General features: G+C 43.8%; 1 protein-coding gene and 1 long non-coding RNA gene across 3 annotated transcripts; one reads left to right on the top strand and one right to left on the bottom strand.

Annotated features, from left to right (window-relative positions):
- Positions 1–11: 11 nt before the first annotated feature.
- tapt1a (transmembrane anterior posterior transformation 1a) lies at positions 12–21,320 on the bottom strand. Of its 2 annotated transcripts, XM_079351601.1 has the most exons (15): positions 20,946–21,320; positions 18,710–18,840; positions 17,059–17,177; positions 16,003–16,035; positions 12,626–12,788; positions 11,639–11,774; positions 11,222–11,319; positions 10,775–10,844; positions 9,740–9,820; positions 8,991–9,100; positions 8,810–8,869; positions 8,666–8,734; positions 8,049–8,125; positions 6,747–6,913; positions 12–2,539 (listed from the first exon to the last, which is right to left on the bottom strand). In XM_079351601.1, the coding sequence occupies exons 1-15, from the start codon at positions 21,139–21,141 to the stop codon at positions 2,214–2,216; spliced, it is 1,836 nt and encodes a 611-aa protein (XP_079207727.1). In that variant the 5' UTR covers positions 21,142–21,320; the 3' UTR covers positions 12–2,213. The 2 variants fall into 2 exon arrangements, with proteins under 2 accessions (XP_079207727.1, XP_079207728.1); XM_079351602.1 differs by lacking the exon at positions 16,003–16,035 and having other exon boundaries at positions 20,946–21,316.
- Positions 12,807–15,832, top strand: LOC306828876. The gene is made up of 2 exons (XR_013779803.1): positions 12,807–14,130; positions 14,168–15,832. It is a non-coding gene; the product is annotated as an uncharacterized lncRNA (long non-coding RNA).
- Positions 21,321–22,360: the final 1,040 nt, after the last annotated feature.

The raw sequence follows: 22,360 nt of genomic DNA, 5'->3' as shown, positions 1-22,360 counted from the left end.
AAACAACCGAGTTAAGAAACAAACTTTTATTGATCCAAAAGGGGCATGTTAGACAATAATCGAGGTAGGAATTAAAACAAAAGAAAACCAGAGTGAAACAAAGCAGGCAGTGTACTGAACCATGGCGCTCCGTCAGCTCAGACGAGTTCAGACGGGTCCGGTTGTGGTTCTGACAGGCTGTTTTAGAAATCAGACTCTGAAGCTCAGGCCAGAGGACAAACCCATGAGAAGGACCGAGGAGAGCCACAGAGTTTCATGTGCAGCAAAAAACAAAAATCAGACGACTCGTGGCAGCTCCAAGAACAGAACCTCGGTCCTTCTCACAGCGGTGATGAACGTAATCAAACCACCCGACCCATATGTGCTTTTATTATAAATATCATTCTTCTGCTGAGCACTCTCATGTGAGCGTCTCTGCTTCAGAATCTTTAAATACATTATTGTTTCACATGTACGAATGAAAAGAGTGCAGCAGAGATAATGAACCTGAACTCAAGCAGACGAGTTAAAAACACTGCTGTGCGTATATTTCTGATTTCACTCGTCCGTGTTGGAGCAGGTCATGCTACACTCCTCTGAGCTGATCCGGATCACGTCACAAGAGAAACATTTGGCATGGCTGCAGGATGAGAAAACTCTGGTAGAACATTTTAAATATATTGCTTACACTCCTGTTAAATACACGAGATCTGTTAAATATATTATTAATAGATTTTTTTTTTTTTCTTTGCAATGTCAGAAACTTAAAAGTCTAAATCAACAAATTGTAAACAGGCATGCAAGAAGGCATTTTGTTGTGGAAATATTGCTTCTATTTTCTACGATGTAAACATCAGAACAATTATTTTTATGACCCGACATACTTAAGACATTACGGTCCGTCAGTGCAAACATTCCCCTCAACATGAAGGACGAGTCGAACACGTGTGAAGGTCATGTCATGTCATGTGAGTATGAATGTGCTGCAGAGATATTAACCCAAGAAAGAAGAACAATAAAGTTATCCTTCTGCATTTTAAGCTTTTTTTTTTTTTTTCTTAACATATTGGTCTTGTTTTTTTCCCCCCATATTTCTTTTTTTTTTTTTTTTTAGTTGCCGTGTGAAAAACATGAGCAGCTGGTAGAGGAACCAGATTTATAGTAGTCAGATTTTCACATTTGTTCTCGTCCTGCTCAGATTAACGATCCTTCACTTGCTGGGCCGGACTTCAGCATACCCACACTGTACCTGTTATCTGTGTACACGTTCTACCTCCAGCTCTTATTCAAAGTGGCGTTCATCTGCTATCAAAGACGTTAAAGTGTTAGGATGCATCACTCGAGGTTTAGACTCCTGAACTCAGCTCTATATGTCAGCCCTCTTAAAGTCCACGTTGAGCAGCACCTCTCCCGGACCTCGTGTGGGTCACGACCCTCAGGTTGGGAACCACTGGCTGTACAGATCTCATCAGAGGAAGCTTTGAGACGCCTTTGAGTCCTGAGCTTCAGCCCAGGTCTGAAGGGTCTGATCACACAGCCTGAGTGGTAAAAACAGATATGTTGGACGACACGTTGAAAATAGAGATGAACAACCTTTATACGTTTGAGGATTCATAACGAGCTGTTTCCTTTAATGAACGGGGTCCGGAAGTTTCTGTGGCTGATACGTGAGCTGAGAATTTTTTTTTTCCTTCTGCTCCCAGTGCTGCTCTGACAGGAAGTGCTTACGTGCTCTCACACCCACACTTTTAACAAACACGCACACACACATTCACACCTGAAACATCCAAACACTTCCACACACACACACACACACACACACACACACACACACACACACACACACACACACACACACACACACACACACACACACACACACACACACACACACACACACACACACACACACACACACACACACACACACACACACACACACACACACACACACACACACACACACACACACACACACACACACACACACACACACAGTTCAGGGCTGCCACAGTCTCTCTTTCTGAAGTTTTCTTTGTGAAACTTCTTGACTTCAGGCTTCGGCAGCAGGATCGTCTGACACACCGAGTGTCCCGTGTTCACAATAACTTACTGTGCTGCCACTGGCTTGAATAAATACTCAGCTTTCTGCTGCTGTTGGCGAGGAGAGCAAACCTGAACAGTCCTTTGCTCTCCGTCTTTCCTGAGTGGTGAATCGCTACATCAGCGGCGGCTCAGTCGATGCGGTTACCACAGATGGTGAAACGGTCGATCTCCAACAGATCTTTGTTGGGAGTCCTGTGCTTCAGCTCCGACTCGCCTTCTACCTCCCCTTCCTCCTCTTTGGAGAGCGAGGCTGCACCTTGTTCCGGCTCAGGCGGGGGTGTCGGAGGTCTGCGAGCCGCAGCAGCAGCAGCAGAAGAGGAGGAGTCAGTGGGCGGGGGAGGAAATAAGTCGGTCCTGGGAGTGGGCTGGGTGGTCACAGAGGAAGAGGAGGAGGAGGAGGAGGAGGAAGGTGCTCTGTTGAGTGGGAGAGACGTCTCCTCAACGTTGGATTCTCCTGTGAGGAAACAGAGGGAAACACATTTAATGACAAACAAACAAGCTGTGGATGAAGAGAGCTGATGCCTGCTCACTTCACTGACACAACACGAGAGGCCTTCAGGCACAGTGCTGAGTGTAGGACAACTGTGTTAGCCAGCACTCAGAGGCAACACAACCACTATAGCCCGAGTAAAACAGGAGTGAAACTCGGGAGAGTCAAAGCTAAAGGACTACGCCTGGAAACGTGTTGATTATTTGGTGAATATGTTTGTTTTCTTGGCAAGTTTCAAATATTCAGATTCAGTCTGTGGAGACAGAACCACCAGGTGTCCACAGCATCATTTAGCACATTGACATCAGAGTGCAACCAAACCTCACGTCCAAAAGTGTTTCATGTAACGCTCTACTTTAAAGTGGTAAAACAGGAAAACAGAAGAGGAGGCTCCTGGTGTGTCACTAGGAGGAAGAAGAGGAAGAATCATGGAGGAGGGAGACGTGCAGACTTGGAGCTTCGATTCGAAGGTGTTCTGGCCTGAGCGACCGAGAGTGATTCAAGCTGCCCGACTCAGCAGCCAGCCAACGTACACCCACCTGACTGCTCAGCCATGAAGCAGCACTGAGGCAGAATCATAACAAGGAAGCCAGAGAAGAAAGTTTCTACTGCATCACATCGTGTTACGTGCAGCCTCTCTAAGCGCGTGCGTAACTTTAAAACTAATCAACCAAAAGGAATAATTCATCATATTAGAGGGAATATTAACAAGAGTGTTCCTCGGAGACGAGCGCGGCCTGAGGCTACCACGCTGCTGAAAAAACATTTATTCTTACAGTAGACAGAGCTGAACCGACACTTCACTGTATCGTACGGCTGCAACCCGCTCAGCATATATACAGAGAAGAACTACCAACACGTGAAACACACAGATTATTTGAAGCCGACTCTTATTAGAAACTGTCAGGCTGTGGAGGAAGATCACCTCGGGCTCTGCACGAATCAGTCAGCAGAGAATCAGAGAGGAATTTATAAGGAGGTAAGCTGTTGATCGTCAATAAATAAACAAGCTCAAACGTCTTCCCGCATTATTTCTTCACGCTAACTTTGACGACAGATCAGGAAGTTCGCTCCCTCTTTCAGATCGCACATCCTCTCCATGACTCTGTCGAAGCTCATGGCAGAGAGAGAGGGAGAGAGAGAGAGAGAGAGAGAGAGAGAGAGAGAGAGAGAGAGAGAGAGAGAGAGAGAGGGAAGGAGAGAGAGAGAGGAGAGAGAGAAGGAAGGAGAGAGAGAGAGAGAGAGAGGGAGAGAGAGAGAGAGAGAGAGAGAGAGAGAGAGAGAGAGGGAGAGAGAGGAGAGAGAGAGGGAGAGAGAGGAGAGAGAGAGCAGGAAGTGGACGGAGCTCTGCAGTCGTGTGGTTTCTTGTCTTGTAATCACACCCGTCTGCTTCGTTCACGTGTGTGAATAGATTTCACCCTCGGGGGGGGGGGGGGGGACAACATAACGAGACATTTGGAAGAAATGTCGACACGTGAGCGTTGATAAAAGTGAAGCACCATACGGAGCTTGATGTGAAAGCCCTCGTTACCCGGCTCTGCCCTCTGGACAGCGGCGTGCGGTGAAGACAGATGGCGACGCGAACACGGATCACTGTGAAGACAAAGACGTGTCGATGAACTTCACGGTGCAGAGAACCCACCGGAGCGGCAGGTGACGCTCGAGGCACAGACACCGGAGCGTTGAAATGTTAGAACAGCGAGGGGTTGCGGGTTAAAATCCCAGCAGCAGAAGACGTGCATTAATTCCCCTCTCTGAGTATGATACATGCCGCACGTCTGCCGCACTCTGAGAACCCCCCCGACTTGTTTGCGACGCGAGCGCTGGCAGGAGCCTTGATGTTCGATGCGGCGGGATGCACCATCAGGATCTTTGTGGTTTAAAGCTCCTGGCTCAGCGCGGCAGGCGGGTCTGAGGCAGGAGAAAGATCTGCGGGGATTTGGCTGCGGATGACAGGGAGATGCTGCCTCCTCCAAATCTGTGTTTTATTGTCTGAGCGCCTCACATCGAGGGTCTGTTCAACGCTCTGTCAGCATATTCACATGAATGTTAATGAACATATTCATATGTTAATATTTGAATGACGGACTGAGGGGCTGTTTATTATTTTAGGTGTCAGTCATAAACACCACATCTAAAGTCTAATAGATGGTGTCAAGGTTTTTGTTACTGATGTGAATTTAGGTCAGAAGGCTTAAATAACGACACAACGTATAAAGCGTTAATAGAGATGAGAAGCATCACGAGAGGTGCATTTCACTGAAGGGAACAGCTGAACAGCTGTGATGGTGGAGACGCGGTATGTTCGGAAGGAAGTGCTTCAGCGTGTCACATCCTGTACCTGCAGCATCACCATCATTTACTGTTTAGGATCAGATCTAAACAACTACAGCAGAAACGATAAATATATAAATCAAACACTAAACATTTACTACTTTTGGCACAACTATCGTGACAAAAACTGAACGTTTTCTTTTCGACTCGTCAGCTGCAGCGATGGAAGAGAACTGCTTCAGATAGAAGTGATTGTACCCGAGCTAAAAAGCCTCTGCATGTTTCTAATAAGTTCCAGCAGCAGAAAGCTGCTCAAACTAGGATCAATGTTGGAGATGCTTTTGAAACATGGAGAGAGGTTAGAACGCAGAAAGCTTTACAGACCCATGCAGAGCTGGCTAAACACTGAAGCTACAGTGACCTGTGTGAGCATCCACTCTAGAGAGGAGGGGGCGGAACCAGACAGCTCTGTGAGGATTAGAGCTTAGACTGCAGTACACATGTTAAACACTAGGGGGCAGCTCTCTGTGATGATTAGAGTTTAGACTGCAGTACACGTTTTAAACACTAGGGGGCAGCTCTCTGTGATGATTAGAGTTTAGACTGCAGTACACGTTTTAAACACTAGGGGGCAGCTCTCTGTGATGATTAGAGTTTAGACTGCAGCATTCATTTTAAACACTAGGGGGCAGAGCTACATATTGCTCCTTTAAAACTTACAGCAGATGAATGGACAGACTGAATGTGTCCATCAGACACTGAGCTGCCACCTGCTGACTCATCTGTCTGCATACGAGTGTCAGCTAAATGTCTGATGACGGATCTTAAAGAGTCAGCTCAATGTCCACAGACATTTATATAAATGTGACTCTTCTACGCGGGGGGACGATTTTAAAAAGCCCAGTGTTTAAATATAACCAACAGTGTTTGGAAACACTGACAGCAGAAGTGAAATATTACAGCTATAATAAATCTTAAAATCAGAGAGACTACAGCAGTGCCTCGTCTCCTCGGTGTGTTTTAAAGGATCATTGTGAGACACTTGTGTTTTATTAGTACAGTATATCACAGTGCACAGAGACAGGAGAGATCAGGGAGCAACATGCAGCATTATTTATAAGTAAGATGAAATCCCAGGACATCTCATTTACTCCATATGTTTCCTTAACAACTGCCAGACTCTTCTCGACACTTTGAATATCTGTAAAAATGTGCACATGAGCAGAAGCTTGCCAGCCCATGCTCTGTGATTACAAGCTTTTTGTGAAATTCCTAATAATCAACTATTCTGTGCTGCTCACACGGCAACTGCAGAATTTCATGTTTTTGTTTCTGTAATTAGATTCAAACTCAAACTGCTGTGTTCACGCTGCATGATGACCTCCAGCTGAGGGTTCCTGCAGACACTCTGAATTTTTCATGCACAGGAACATTTCAATGTCTAATGTGCCTGCTTCTACTTTTGGATACTGTAAAAATGTTAAAGTCAATTGAAATCCTAACATCTGCCTTGTGTTAAAGCGAGACCTTCTTCATTCATGTTATCATTAGTTTGACATCTTACTAAATACAAGGTGTCAGGGTTTTAATTAGATTACTTAGTGTGCACTCATGAGGCAACCCTACCTCTGAAGTCAAAGGCTTTTTAAGGTGTGCAGTGACCCCTTGTAATTGAAATTCCTGCACGGTATTTTTTTTTATTTCATGACGTACTGCTGTGGTGAAACAGATCACAGTTGATCCATGATCTGCTTGGATTCATTTTAATGGTTTGCAATACGTAGATGAATAACGTTTTCTGGGCCTCATAGAAAAAACAAACGAACATGAGATCTATAATCATCTGTGTATGAACTTTCAGCATGTTTTAAGCTCTGGAAAGAAAAGGAACTTTTACCTGAAGGTGTTGGACATCTGTCCTCAGCTTGGCTGGGGCCTTTCTCAGAGGACGAAGCAGAGGCTGAGGGTTTCTCAAACAGCTTGTCCTCCATGTTGGCCCTCCTCACGTAGATGCACGACTTCCCCAGCAGCACGATGCTGTTCAGCACTTTCAGTGAGACCAGCCTACGGGGAGGGAGAGGGCGGCAGTTCAGAGCTGTGCACGTCGGACGTCTGCTCGAAAGATCAACTCATCGACAATGTAAAAACATGTCACATGGTGAGACTGCTTTTAGCCTAACATTATTTTTGAAGGAGGGGACAAGATGGTATGAAAAATCATGACGATTATGATTTAGGTCAGAACTGAGCAGTCATTTTTCCTGCAGCTGAGTTATCACAGTGCTGTCTTGAGCTGGGCTGCACATATAATGACTCTCTTCTACCATCTGCTTTCGATCGCCAGTGTTCACATCCCACCACTGACACCGGGACGCTGATGTGCACCATCCTTCTGTGTTTCTGGGCTCTGCTTTAAGGCCGGCCCCTGCCACACTGACGAGACAAAGACGGACACATTTGGGTCTGTGGACCACTGCTCGCCGTGACAGGGCGTTTCAGACTGAAAGACTCTGTGCAGCTGAATCTTCGCCAAGCGGCACAGCGGCCTGTGCCGAGGCAGAGCTATTTTTAAACCGGGGGGTGGGGAAGGGCCAGAGATGGCACCAGAGATGACAACATTGTATTCTTCACCCCGAGGGAAACTCTTCAACGGTACGAGTCCAATGGGATCAGCCGAAAGAGAAGGAGCGAGGCTATCAGCAGCTCAGTGCGGGGAGAATGTGAGGGCAGTGTTAATGCTTATGTAACTGTGTTTTTGTGTGTTTGTTTATGACAGTCCCTGCATGTATAAGACAGCCTGCAAGCATGTTCATATGTAGAGCATCAACGACTCTGTGAGAGTCCCTGTGCATGTTTGACACAAATATTTAAAGATATAGATGAGGAAATAAATGAGACCATGTCTGTGTTTCTTCGACAGGAATGACATCATGCTTTATCATGAGGTTAGTGTGCATGTTTTAAAAATGTGAAATACTGTCAAATTTAAATCTCTTCTTCTTGGGTTACATTTTTACAGTCAGATTACAATTTTGAAACACGTGTCATATTTAAAACTCATGTTCAGTCTAAGTAGACTGAGCTTCAGAAGAATTTAAAAGCTGTCTTGATTTTCAATCAGGACGGGGCACGTTCAATAAACGCCTCTGTATAAGAACAGCAACATCAAAGACAAACTGTTTAACTTCAGCAGACTTACCCGAGATAAAAGAGGAACACACACGTGTATGAAAGAGCGCCCTGCACCTTCACAGAGCTCATCACCACCCGGATGAGCTGTTCAACATTACAGAGCACAAAACAGGGATTTAAAGGATGGTGAGAACCGTCAGGCAGCAACTCTCTTCTCAGGCCCCGTGTCCACCTCGCACTGTTGTGCAGAACGCTGCATGACCGATACGGCTCTGTTACTTTTTACTGCACGCTAGATATCTGACATCGTTTTTTTTAACCCCAGGAGACTCGGAGCAGAAAGTACGTGGGTACAAGATGCGGTCCGCAGGAGACAAAACTACCGGGAATATAAAACATTTTTCAAAACAGCGCCGGTGACGTCAACGGCGCCTTTCTGAAAAGTTTAACGATTTCCATCTTGAGCGGCCGCACAAAAACGCCACAGTGCTTTTCATCTAGGTCTAGATCTAGGCCTCCTACTAAGAACGCGCTCTACTCATTGAAAAAAAAAAAAAAGAAAAAAGATGCTGGACGTTGAGGAAGAAACGCGAGGTGGACACGGGTCCTTTATGCACTAAGATGAAAGTTCTGGCCGACATGAATTTACAAACATTCTGCTGCTAACGTCTGACTGTCTCTCACCAGCGCAGCCAAAGGCAGAGGGATGAAGCCCATCCTCCGGGCCACTGAGTCACTGTAGTCAGTACAGGCCTGCAAAGAGACAAAGAAGCAGGTTACAGCTGTGTCGGCTTCACTTAATAACTTGTGAAAACAGACACTGCTTACATTCTTCTGTCGACTGCTGACGAGATCGAAGGCCAAACTCGCTCTGTATTCACTGTACACCTGGACGAGAGGTGGGTTACACCACAGACACACACACACACACACACACACACGTGCAGAGAGTCGGTGAATGGAGCCGTTTCAGAATGATTATTAAATATATTCTGGGTTTTATTCTTACATCTGCAGTGATGTCGTTGAACTTGGTGATGAAAGCGTGTTTGATGATGTCGACGAGGATTTCAGACGAAATGACCATGAAGACATCAGGGAACATCACCCAGAGGTGGTCTGAGGGCAAAAACAATGAAACAACAACATTTACTTTCCCACCAACGTCGACTGCTGTCAGCTGCGTTACGGACGATGTGATGTTGAGCAAAACAACAAACAAATAAGGCTTTTACTTAACCTCAGTACAGATATGTTATAATCACAACAGGATCAGAAGAGTGTTTGATATCAGCCTCTTCTCAAGTCTACACGCTGGAAATGTAAGTGTGTTTGAATCTCTAAGAGAACAACATCCATATTCAGAGCACGTAGCCATTAAAGCAAATATCATAAAGCAGCTTTTTTGTTTAAGTATAGTGAAGCTCCTTTTCACTTTGTGTTTTGGTGAAATAAAGACACGCAGGCACCTCAAATGCAGCATGAGTGATAAGTAAATAATGAGTGGGGACTTGTGATTCTGCTGGAATTAACACATCAGCATTAGGATTTCAGCTGACAGCACCCGTCTGTCATCGACTGTGTGTGTGGCTCGGAGACTGACAGGAAGAGGTGACTGTGTTCAGACGGCTTTCATCCCTCACGTCTGCTCCCTGGCCGGTTTGTGAGGGGTGAAGATTCCCGAGGTGGCACGGTGGGCTCGAGTAAGTCGGCATGTTTTGGGGGGGAATTTCTATCAAGACGAAAATCGTAAATTACCTGGCTTCCACAGAAACTGTTCCATATTCCTGAGACACACGATGAGCAGCAGAACGTAGCTGGTGAACCGCTCCTTAATATCTGCAGGGTCAAATCGACATTTTTTTGTGATTACAATCTCTCAACTCTGGGAAGAAAAAAAGCGGAGATAAGAGGCATTAACATTCCAGACACGGCCGCAGAAAGTCTCACCCTCACTTGGTTCCCTTTCACAATAGTTAGGTGTTTAAGCAGGTGGTGTTAAAGAAGGGCTGAAATGAGTCAGAGCTGTCAGTTACCCCGGCAGGTGCTTTGAGCACTTCTCATACATCAAAGCAGCGTTGTTAAACTGACATTTAGTCTTACCATACCATTGCACCCTATAAACATCCATCTACCATGATTCAAAGATGCACCATGCAATCATCTGCGCGGATAACACCAAGCAAGCTCGGAGCATTTGCTCAGCTCCCTAAACAGGAAATGTTCCAAGACGTGAGCGAGCTGTGGGAGGGAAATGGCAGCTGATTAAGGCTTCTTCTCGTCTGCTGTCATTAGAGCACAATGAGTGTGACAGAGATCAGGGAATCAAAGGGAACAGGAACAATACATGAAACATCTCTGCATTCAGAATGACTAAGAGATCCACTCGCACAGTATGTGAATAAGTGGAGGCCCAGTGCTGAATGCTTTTCCCCTTGTTTTGATGCTCGGCGTTGTGCATACGTCTATCCAGCAGCAACGTGAAGGTGTCACTTTTTAACAAACAATGATCAGCTGAACGTGTCCAGCTACTATCTGTTGGTTCCAGCTTCACCATTTGTGGACTTTAAAATCTTTTTTTCAGCAGGCCAGCTGATCAGTGCAACTCGATAACCCGAGAATTTGATTCAAAAGGACACTTTTCATTTGGTAAATGTCACCCTGTGCAGCCTGACATCACATCAAACAGGAAACCAGAAAAAGGTGTTGATGTGGACATTTCTTTTTGTCGCTTTGGTTTGTCGTGTGCCTCTCGCTCTTTCCAGTACTTGACTTTGACATTGAATATCTTACCACTGTTCGACATCTGGAATAAGTTGTTCTTCTCAAACTTCTTGAAAACGCTCCCTTTGATCTCGACGAACTGACAGAGGGAGAAACACAGTTAGCAGAATCTATGATCCGGAAAATACGGCACCAACGAGCTTGTTGCAGTTTGCAGCAGTAACATTTCATCACCAGCAACCTGACTGTGGTACTTCTGCAAAAACATTTTATTAGAAAAGTGTCATTTGTGAGCAAGTAGTCAGAAAGGACTGAAGTCTGCAGAGGACGTTAAAAAAAAAAAAAAAAAAGATATTGTGCACACAAGATGTTTTTATTGTGCATGCAGATATTAACCGTAACATAATATTTAGTGTGCACAATATCGTTATTTTTTACTTTTCACCATAGCAGCAGCTTGAACAATGCATGTGTATGTGTGTGTGTGTGTGTGTGTGTGTGTGTGTGTGTGCTTACATTGTTGGACAACATGATGGTGAGCAGGGACTTGTTGTGTGAGTTGAAGGCGACGTTGAGGGTGGAGGCTTGGACCATGATGAGGATGGAGTGGAGGACTGGCAAACAGACGCTCAGGAGAAGAACTGATTTATGAAGCTTTTAGCACCGAGCAGCACTTCATTACAACGCTAACGAAACAATATTCACTGAAGGTCGTGTTACTTAGAGAAGCTAAATCAGATGAAACATTCATAAAGCGTTTTGTTTCTATCCATCTTGTTGATAGAAAATCAAAACATTCTGGTTAATAGCAGCGGAGCGCTGCAGAAGTTAGTAACGAGTTGTTTGTGATGCGACGACATGTCATCTGTCAAATATGTCAAAAGAGACAAAAACAACGTCTGCAGTCATATTTCTGCTGAAGCAGAAGGATACAGACGTAAAACACGGCCATGATGAAGTGAGGGATGACTCCTATGCTGTCTCTTTTCCGCTCTTTGGGCTCCGTGGCCGTCCAGTAGAGAGCGTCCAAGATGTCTTGACCAAACGAGGAGAAGAGGCGATCAGCCACCTAACAGAGAAATGACGGATAAAGATCATGACCTACTAATCATTCAATGAAACTTCCACCATTGTATCTCCTTCTTATTGTTGTTTCTTTGTAGTTTTGGCTGTTTTTTAGCATCAACTCGAATGACGCAGACTCGTTCTGTTGTCTTTTGAGAGAAAAATCACTCGTTGTCGACGGGGTTAAAAATCAGCCTTCATAACTCCACTGTTCATTATGTCATATAAGAGACGACATCAAATACAGTCGAGCATGTAATGCACCTCATCCTTCGAAACACACAAAGCACTTTGAATGTGTAACAGGAATCAGGAGCACTGAACATGACTGGCTCATTATCAGTGGCATCAACATCTGCTCAAAGATTAAACAGATGTTCTTACAGCGCCGTCTTCTTCCACGTTGTGTTCGGAGGCAGAGTGTGAGGGTGACAGACACCAACAAGCCGAACAAGCACGCACTGCCCCCCCGAGTCCTTTCCCACCGAGATTTTCATCAGCGTGTCTTTGGACTTTTACATCGAGTCTGCAACGGCGTACGAGTCTGCGAATGCGCACTGCAGTACGGCACTGCAGAAGCACGGCGTGTAGAGAAACAGCCGGAGCTTCTCATACACACAAACATGCAACCACACACACAGAGCTGCTCTGGTTCTTGTAGTGCTTTATTTTCTCTGATTACAACTATTAACTATTAACTTGCTGTAATTGGTCCCTTTATCTGTTTGATTTTTTTCTAAGTGCACCAACAACCAGATTCATTTATCCGCATGTCCAGAAGGTCGAACACCTTCCGCACACACGCTGTCATTCTCCAGCAGAGGGGGCCGCTGTGAGTGTACGAACGTGACTTACCTCCAACATGTTGTAGATGATGTAGAGTTTGATGACGGACTGCCCTCTGATCAGGTGGTACATCATGGAGTAGTCCACATAATGCATCATGGAGAAGCAGAGCACCAGGATCAGGCCCTTCAGCATGTCGCACACCTGCGCCGGCTGCAGCAGCCGTGACCCGCTGACCACACACACGCACACACAAAAACACACACACACACACACACACACACACAAAAACACACACAGACTTTAAGTGAACGCCAAGAAGCAGGAAGACATTTAAGAGGCTTCTGAAACACTGATCACACAATGTGCATGCTGGGAAAATGCAGTATATTCATAAGCAGTGAATATGCTTCGCATGCAAACACAACCTCATCATAACTGCCCGAGTGAGTGAACTATGTCATGTGTGTGCCCAGACACAGCGATGATAAAAACATCTTGAAATGAGTGACAGTGACAGAGGGAACACAAAGAGGCCTCCGACCTCGACAAACACGATCCTGAGTACGGCTGGTCGAAGACGCTCTGACTAACCGTGTCTTCTTCTAGAACAACACAAACAGTAAACAAATACAACAAAAACCCATAATGAAAAAAAGGCAGCAAGTTATGACAAATATACAAGCTCACATTTTAATATCACAGTGAGGATCCCCTTGATACTAAGAGCAACCTCATTCATGAGCTCTATCTGGTTTTAATATGTCTCTGTTTTGTCCTGTGCTTCGGCCCAAACACGATTACATCTGGGCCCTTCTTATCTACAGAACAAAAAAAAAAGAAAAAGAGCAAAAACGTCAAACTCGGCGCAGCATTTTAGACCAATATGTTAAATGGAACAAAAGTGGGCAAACTTGCAAATCCGTAAAAATCGGCTAAAAACGTTCACATGTTTTGCTACATGTGCAGCTTTCATCATTTAGAGAGCGGGTCTGCAGCGGTAGCTTTGGAGGATGTTAATCCATAGGACCCCTTATTTACTATGACAGGGATAACTGGGGAGAAGAGCGGGGAGGGCTTAACTCGTAAGACGTCCTGCATATTCCACATGTCAGCTGTGTGGCTGCTCTATGCTGTACGTCTGCAAGCACCACAGACTACAACGAGGCAAGGATGATTCCTCTTCTCCCAACACGAGCTCTGACTGACCGTGCAACCACACTTCAATATTTGTGCTTACTAAAGAGGGTTACTGTTAAATCAGCTGAACTACCAGGCTGATCTTAATAAGACTAAATGACTATTAACAACAGGGTGGACTCACTACAGCACTAAACAGCAGGACAATGAGCTACTCCAACGCCCAGCATTACCTTCTCTATGAGGAGCTGGTGGTAAGCCTGGCATCGTAACCACAGGGCCGCTCCTCCGCTCTCACTATGTTCACGCAGGAGTGAAAGAAATCATGAATCAGTGTGTGTGTATGTGTGTGTGTGTGTGTGTGTGTGTGGGGGGGAGCTGCTGAACTTAGACGTAAAAAAAAAAGCTCAATCAGCTGTATCTCAGTCTGCTGAGTCTCTGTGAAGGGAACAAGACGGAAGAAACATCTAGATCTTTTTTTCCCCCCAGGGTCTTAAATACCAAAGAACACAATGAGAGAACTATGTGGTTTAGATCTATAACACCGAGGTGAGCTGCTTTCCTTCCTAACTATACATATTACAATCCCTCTTATACTGTATTACCCTCAGAGTGAAAATGTTCTGTTTTGTTTTTTCCCAGTGGTACGACAGCTCCACCCAGTGGTCACACATGTGAAGGAGGCATGGCTCAAACATGAGAGGACAAGCTGGAGGTTTGGGTTGTTCAGTCGTTTCATGCTGAATATTTGTGGACCCCGTTGATCCAAGACTTGTTTGTCTCTCGATATTACAGCACCGTTTAAATCATTGACTCTATTCAAATCATCATAGAGGTTAATGCATGATAACAGCGTTGCTATCTGCCATTTCTCAGTTTATCTATAGGCTTATTTGATTATTTTACTCTCACTAAATAAAGTGTAATAATAAACAAAGGGGTTCTTTAATCTTTCTGGGTTGTTTGTCGTCTCGAGGGTATTTTCTATCCTATTCCGCTGGGTGTGTTTTCCTTTTTAGTCATCCGCTCACTGCTCTTCAGAAAACTTTAAAATAGTCGTCTACCCTTGTTGTTTTTTTCTTTTCACTCATATTGTGTCGCTTTCCGTCTCTCCTCTGAGCAGCAGTTCAGCTCTGCCTGCGGTCAAACACCGTGCGCCGTCGACGACAGTAAAACCCCAGAGAGATTTTTAAGGCTGAGCAGAGATAAATGAGCGCACGTAAATGAGGTGAGAAATAAATAAATAAACTGACTGATTTTGTTTTTGTTTCCGCTCTGTGTTTGCGTATTGTTTTGCCGAGCGGAGTTCACCCCCTCTGCCCAGCAGACTGAAACCAAGACAGAGAATAAACAAAGCTTTACTCCACAAACTGCACCTGACGCAGAGTAACAGCTCATCTAAACGGAGCCTGTGCCCTTTAAATCAGTTCACTCAGGCCTCGATCGGCTGCTCACAGATATGTGATATCCAATAGAGTTAAGAACATTCCTACACATATGAATCTAGACTGGGAGAGCTGTTTAAATAATACAGAGACAAACAGAAGATTCACTCCTCTTGTTCTTCTTGTGTTGGAAAGCAGTGCCAGTAAACAACAGTTTTGTTATTCAGGTGCTTCAGGTCTTATCCTCGACACGTGCGACACACACGGCTCCCTGGAGGCACAAAGCTGCTGCTGCTGCTGCTGCAGCCGCCTGGAAGCGCCGCCTGCACAAAGCACTCCTCACTATCTCTATGCTACACGCTTCTCCGTAACACATGAAGAAAGATGACACATTAATGGGTTCAGTTAGCCATATGCAGCCATTACCGTGTGCCATTCATACATTCAGCTTCAGAGTAGGCGTAAACACTGCAGCACCAGGCAAAGAAGAAGAGAAGGCCTGGTTTCTGATTACAGAAGCTTGTTAGAGAGGAGCAGGCGGTTGACACAATCGAAGCTGTTTTGCTTCTGTAGAGCGTCTGGGGGTTTCCGTTCAGGTAAGAATGGTTTTCACCTTCTAACAGGACAAGTGAGCCCCAGACTGATCCAGAGGAGCCCTCAGGTTAAGCATGTAGCCGCTGTAGACTAACAACAGGACGATAAGAATGAGCATGCACGCTTGGCAAACCTTCACTGGATGAAAAAACAAAAACTGCAGACTTATGATGAACCAACATGGCCGCTCTAGCTTGGAGGGCCATGACTGGAGGGGGCCAGGCTGTGTGTCGGAGGACAAAATGAAGATGGAGAGAAGCTGGTGAAGGGAAGTGTGCAGGCCAGGTCGGGGCAGTGAAAACCGTGAAGAGGCTTTAAGGAGCGTACCTGCTTCTTCTGCAGTAGGGGCATGTGCGTGCCCTGCAGGCGGCGTGGAAGGCAAGGAAAGAGTTAAAAACAGAGGGTGAGCTGGGCAGGAGGACAGGAGGTGTCCTCATCGGGGAGGGCGGGGGGCTTGGGTGAATACACCTTGTAGCTGCTGCTATACTTTATAGTTCAATAAAAGATTCTTTGTACAAATTAAGATGACGCTTTTTAAAAAGAAAACACAGTTAAGTTAAAATGAGGAATGTTTGTCGTATTTAGAGGTAAACCATGAAATGAGACAAAGTCAGCACCTTGAACAGAATCTCCATACAGGTATGAAAACAGCTTCCTTGAATAGACTTCTGCTGTTTGTCATGGAATAAAATTCACACCTGAACACGCGTGTAGAAACTGCTTATTTCCTGCAGCTGATGGGCGTCCTATCATAGCGTATAAGACATGAGCGTGTGAAGAGTCAAACAGCATCACTTCTGCTCGACTCTTTTGGTTCAAGTTTATCCTAATGTCCACTTTTAAAGTGTGTCTCTCTAAATGCTGATGTATTTGTTTTTATATGTAAAGCACTTTGTAAGCACTTGTTCTCAAAGGTGTTATATAAATAAAGTTATTATCTTCTACTCCTATTTTATTTTTTTTTTTAATTCAGCTTTGACTGTAAAATTCGTTATTGTTCTTGTCATAACAGTCAAAGGTGCAGAGACGTAGCAACAATCAACACTTTAAGTTTCAAGACTTTAAAAGGGGACCTGACAATGTTTGAAACTCATTTCACACTAAAGTTCAAAGTTCAATGAGACATGCAGATTTGTTACTTGAGCTTGGAAATGTCACGTTCTTGTAATCTTACGTTCATCATGATAAAAGATAACATTAGTTTAGCTGTAAACGTGACTCATCTGAACATTTGCTCATACTGTGTGTGTGTGTGTGTGTGTGTATGTGTGTGTGTGTGTGTGGACCTGGGGCTACAGTGACACTGGGCCATTATCTGTGACATTATAACCATATGTTTTGAGTACAGGAAGTGGAGTTTGTACAGTGTTTTCCAGCTCTGACCTGAAGCCACAACATGGCAGAGTGAGGAGGCGGAGCAGGGCCAGCAGCACCCTGAGGGGCAGCAGGGTGAAGACGTACAGGAAGGCATCCACACACAGGAAGAGGCCAAAGGTCATCAGCTGGAAGAGACACACAGCAACACCTCCAAGTCAGACCTCGGCTGTCAGCGTGAACCGAGGTTAACAAGAGAAGATCAGAAATACGACACGACTCATCGAGCTTATCGAGATGACAGCTGTGAGCCCATTTAAAGACCCTCATCATTTTTAAAGACCTGACATCATCCACCAGGAGTCAGGCGCACGGCAACATCTAGCAAAGTTACAGCGGCGGGGAAAAACACCCCTCCAACAGGAAGAGAGCTGAAACAGAACCAGACCTGTGTCATAAACGTCTGCTGCGACTGTGCTTGAAGAAAGAGGGATGGAAAGAGGCCGACAAATAAGAGAAGCAACAACAACAACAGAATTACAGCCATTACTGCCACATGGAACACCTGCGTAAACTCAGAGAGCAGTCACGTACCTTAGCAGCCATCGACATCCTTGTAAACACTCCCATGTCATATTTAAGGGGAAAGATGGAGGAGATGTAGCGTTAAAGCTTGCTGATGTCTTCTCACACCACAAACAACATTAAGCAGAAGGAAAAGGAAAAGGCTGGAGGGAGGCTCTTTTCCCTCATTGGTGGATTTTGTGTGACTTTTCTTGGGGCCTTGTGAGGCGTGGGTGAAGTTGGTAAGTGTGCTTCACATAGTGAACTAACTGAGCTCTTTCATGTTTGCACACATTCCTCTCTCTCCCCAGAGGAAGAGCGAGAGAGAGCTACACGAGTCTGGGCTGGCTTGTGCAGATGTGTGGAGGACAGTTTTCTCAAATCCCCCCCCCGACAGTACAAGCAAACAAAAAACAAACAGCATACTCATAAAGCTCTTATTGATGGATTTTACATTCCTACCTGAGATTTAACTACTTCACTACATTTTCTAAACAGGCGACATGTTTGCCTGTGTTGACATGGATATAATGATTATTACCATTCATAGAGACAGAGGCACATTAACAGGAACCCTCAACACTGCCACCTGGTGGTTCATGTGGTGAACAACAATAACAAACTGCAGAAAGTGCAACACATAAATGAAAAGTACTTGATATTGAGTATACTTTGTTAGTTATACAGATTTAAATAAGTATTTGATGAAGCAGCTAATGTTTATCTAAACTAATTATTCTTTAATGTTTAATTTAGGGACAACAAGATAGTTTAGTGATGTTTTCGATATCAAAAACTACTGGTTAAGAAAACATTTTCTTTTAAATGAGAGACACAAACTCATCGATACTCTTTGGTATTTTAAAATCACCAAATGACCAAAACGAGTTCATCATTAATACACAACTTGGGGAGAACTCTGAGTCCACGCTCAGCAGCTTAAGGGTTAAAAGTGGCCTATTTCATGTCCTGTGGAAGGATCTCATTGACCGTGGGATGATTATCCAGTTTAGGACTGAATGAAACACTCATGAGCTTACTGTTAGCTTACTGTGAGCTGTAAACTGACTGCATGTGTGATGTGTGTTTCTGAGAATGACCGCACACAGATGGAAGAGGAAGGGGTGCAGCTGAGTGAGTTCGGGCCTCGCTCTACCTTCTCCAGCTCCTTGGGGATCCGCATGCATGTGTACACTCTCTCTCTGCGCTCCGTGTACTTTGCCTCATTGTGTTCGAGGAAGTAGCCTCTGGTGAGCTCTGCAGAGATGAATCGCGTCAACGACGGATCTGGAAAAACATTAGAGCGCTAGTGTTAGCACAGGGTCATTGTCTGCAACAATTACAACCACGACTATCAACACAATGACAGCGCCGACCGCAACATGGAAGAGAAGGAACCTTCTCTGAATGGTACAAATGGCTATCGTGATTCTCAAGCATGAAATGAATGAAAGAATAACACATGGTAAAGGTCAGAGTCCGAGACAACATCTTTGGATTGTTTGTGTTGTTTAAAATGTTAAGATTATTAGTTCAGTGTTGTGTGAACTTAAAAATAGTTTTAAACGTATAAATCAGCTCTAAACGAAATGCTTTATTCTAGGGAAAGCAAACTTTTTCAAAATAAAGAAGGACATTTCTATGTTTGGACGACCTATTTCATATGAAGAGACTTCATTAAAGTGAAATCAAGTGTCGTGAAAAAGGTTGGGAAAGTCTGAAAATAAAACGGTGGGGTTGTTTTGCATACAAACAGACTGCGTTGTGTGAATTGTCTCCGTCTGATCTAAATGCCCGCAAACCATCCTTAAATTATTTCTGGTTGAGCTCAGCTCATGAGAATCAAACAGGTCGCGCATCATAACGTGAAGACAAAGAGGAACTCATCGAACATAAGACATCATGTGACCTAAATATTTAACGGTAGCTCAACATGCCACAGTTTGGCTGTCACACAAGTCACACATTGAGCTGAATTTTCTCCAGTCTTTAACTAAGGACCCGACGCCACGAGCACGCCGCGATAACAAAGACACTTCACCAAAGCCCAAGAGCAGCGTGCACGCTGTAATGCATTAATACATTTGAACTGAATTGTAAATGTTCCCTCTGGTCAAAGCTACAGTGTCTCTGATAGTGGTACTTTACTCTGTTCAATATTTATTCAGTCGTGTTTATTCGACCTGGGATGTCACCTTAACTTGTTCTTGATGAGATAACTCTGCTATCTGCAGGGTCAAATGAGAAGCCATCAAAGTTTGCATGGTCCATTAGTTCTTCCAACACGTGAAAGTTTCTTTATATTCAGATTATCAGTTACAAACAGAAACATATTGTTTATGACAGGGAATGACTGATTCAATTAATCAAGTCACAAATACCTCTCCCAGTCTTTAATCTCATGATATTACCATCATAACTATCAAATCCGATGACTCTCGGTGTCTGAAATGGTCAAACTTGACTGTAAACTCTGTGACCTCATCAGAAACACACTATTGAGGCAACAGAGAGTGACAACCTGAAGTGTTAACAGAGTCAATTTAATCAGACATGTATCTGACAGGTCTCTTTATTTAGTGTCACACCTGAACAGCATGACGGATCATCAATCAATCAAACTTTATTTGTATATCACCAATTTACAGCAAACGTTACCTCGAGTTCGTTTTCAGAGAGAGCAGGTCGAGGATAAATGCTCGGCCTTAGTAAATAATTGACATGGTGTTTTTTATCTTGTTTGTTTTGATTTTATTTCTAATGGACTCCTGAGTCTGTCAATAAAGGTGACGAGGAAGAGGACAACAAAGAGGAAGGTAACACCTTGTTGTATTATTTACAAAGACACAACATTAACCCATTAGGAGCACAGCAGCTATTCACTTTAATATTTATTAATTTTCTTTTAATTCAATAGTTTCTTTAAAACTGAAAAATGAAATAACTTTACAAACTAAGAATAATAATACAATATTAAAGTATTATTATTTAAGACCGAGCAGGGTCGTCATGGTTACCGCCCACAGGACTTCTAGCACGCAGCTAACGTTGTCGATCACTGTATGTTAACTAACTTTAGACATGGGCATAGTAGCTTTTACAGTTAAAATAGAAGACCTGGGACTTTGTTTTTAATGATTTACTCCACTCTGTTAAACACTGAGCTGTTTTATTTTATCGTAATTGTGCATTTTTAGGAGTTAATAGAGAGGAGGAGACATTGACAGCAGAAGGCATTGACGCTGATGCTTTAATAACTTATTCAGACTATTTTTTTTGTTGGTGTGGTTGATGCAATATTATAAATCTGAGTCCACACAACCTACACGCAGCGGGGAAGCGAAATTATCCCGTTTTATTCAAGGTAATGAGGTACTGACGTGACGTTTTACCTGCTGGTTGCTCCCGTTGCTCCCTCCTCCTGACAGCACCGATGTCGTAAAATCCCAAAGTTTCCGGTAGCTCTGGAGTTATGCGGATTTTTCCCGACCTGTGCAACCCCTCCCAAGGTCGTTTCTGTCGTTTCTTGAGCTCTTCATCTGTTTCTTTCTCGTCTGACAGCTGCTCGATCCCCGATGTGTCCGCCATCTTTACTCTGGCACGGCCGAAGCGCGAGGCGTGAGGCGTGACGCGTCGCCCCGTTGCAACGTCATCGCCCTCGAGGTGAAAATAATCGACGTCATCGAGATGCACGTAAATAGGTAAACAGTGGTTTCCCTCTTGGACAGATTAGATGACCAGAAGAGTTACGGGACCCATCATTCTATATTCAAACAGTGTTACAGGGATCACATTTTCCTCTGAGGACAGTTTGTGTTCGAGTTTTGAACATATACCACAGAACCTGTACATTTCTGCAATCTTCACATTTTTACCAAAACTTCGCAGTGCATCTTTAAAAAAGGAAACTGAGTAACCATATTATGTGATTCATAAAATCAGAGAATTGTTAAAACTCTTCACGTGTGCTTTTTTTTTTTTTTTTTTTCATTTTAGAGCTCTTAACTTGACTTTGTTAGTAGCCTATATTTCATTTTTTAGTAGTCATGTTTTGTTTCTAAAGTTTGGTGGACTAAAACAACGTGAGAATCTTTAGAGAAAGAGGACTGCTTACAGACTCAAAACTAAGTTGTTGTTTTTTTTAAAGGTAATTCGTCTATGTGTATTCATAAGTTTTTAAAAAACACGTTTGGTGGGAATCAATATTATAAAACCAGAAAAAATATAGACTTCATATTTCATATCATATTCAACTTAACCAAATTGTTTATTTAATGATAATGAAGACAATTATTTGTTGTTTGAAAACCAGTATGTTTAAGGTTAAAATAATTGAATGAACCTTATTCAGAAATACTGATGTGATGTAGTTGTTATTTGTGCCCACGTGGGGGCACCAGAGCTCCATCAGATTGTCGCGCTTTCAAAGTTTACCCAACAACAGCGCTGAGGCTCCTACACAGTTATCTGCTGAACTTTTTTGAGGATAAAACTGAGCCCGATACATTTATTCATGTTCCAGGGTTCATTTGGAAATGTATTCAGGTAACTCAGGTAACCGGCTGCTTGAATCTGCCTCCTTCATATCATGTATGGGGAATACAAGAGAGAGCAAATCTATGCTGAATCCATGTATAAGTAAATCTCAGTACAAGTCAGAGTCCTGCATTAAAAAATAACCTTACTAAATGTATGTGAAACAAAACAAAAACATCATTTCACTTTTATCATATGTTATAACATTGCTGTCCCTAAAATATGAATTGTATTGTTGTCATAGGCTGAAGTTAAAAAATAAATCACTTCT

This window comes from Symphodus melops, assembly GCF_947650265.1.
Source record: "Symphodus melops genome assembly, chromosome: 9".
Lineage (NCBI taxonomy): Eukaryota > Metazoa > Chordata > Actinopteri > Labriformes > Labridae > Symphodus > Symphodus melops.
The sequence above is the reverse complement of the archived record's forward strand: the minus strand, read 5'-3'. Positions and strand labels throughout refer to the sequence as shown.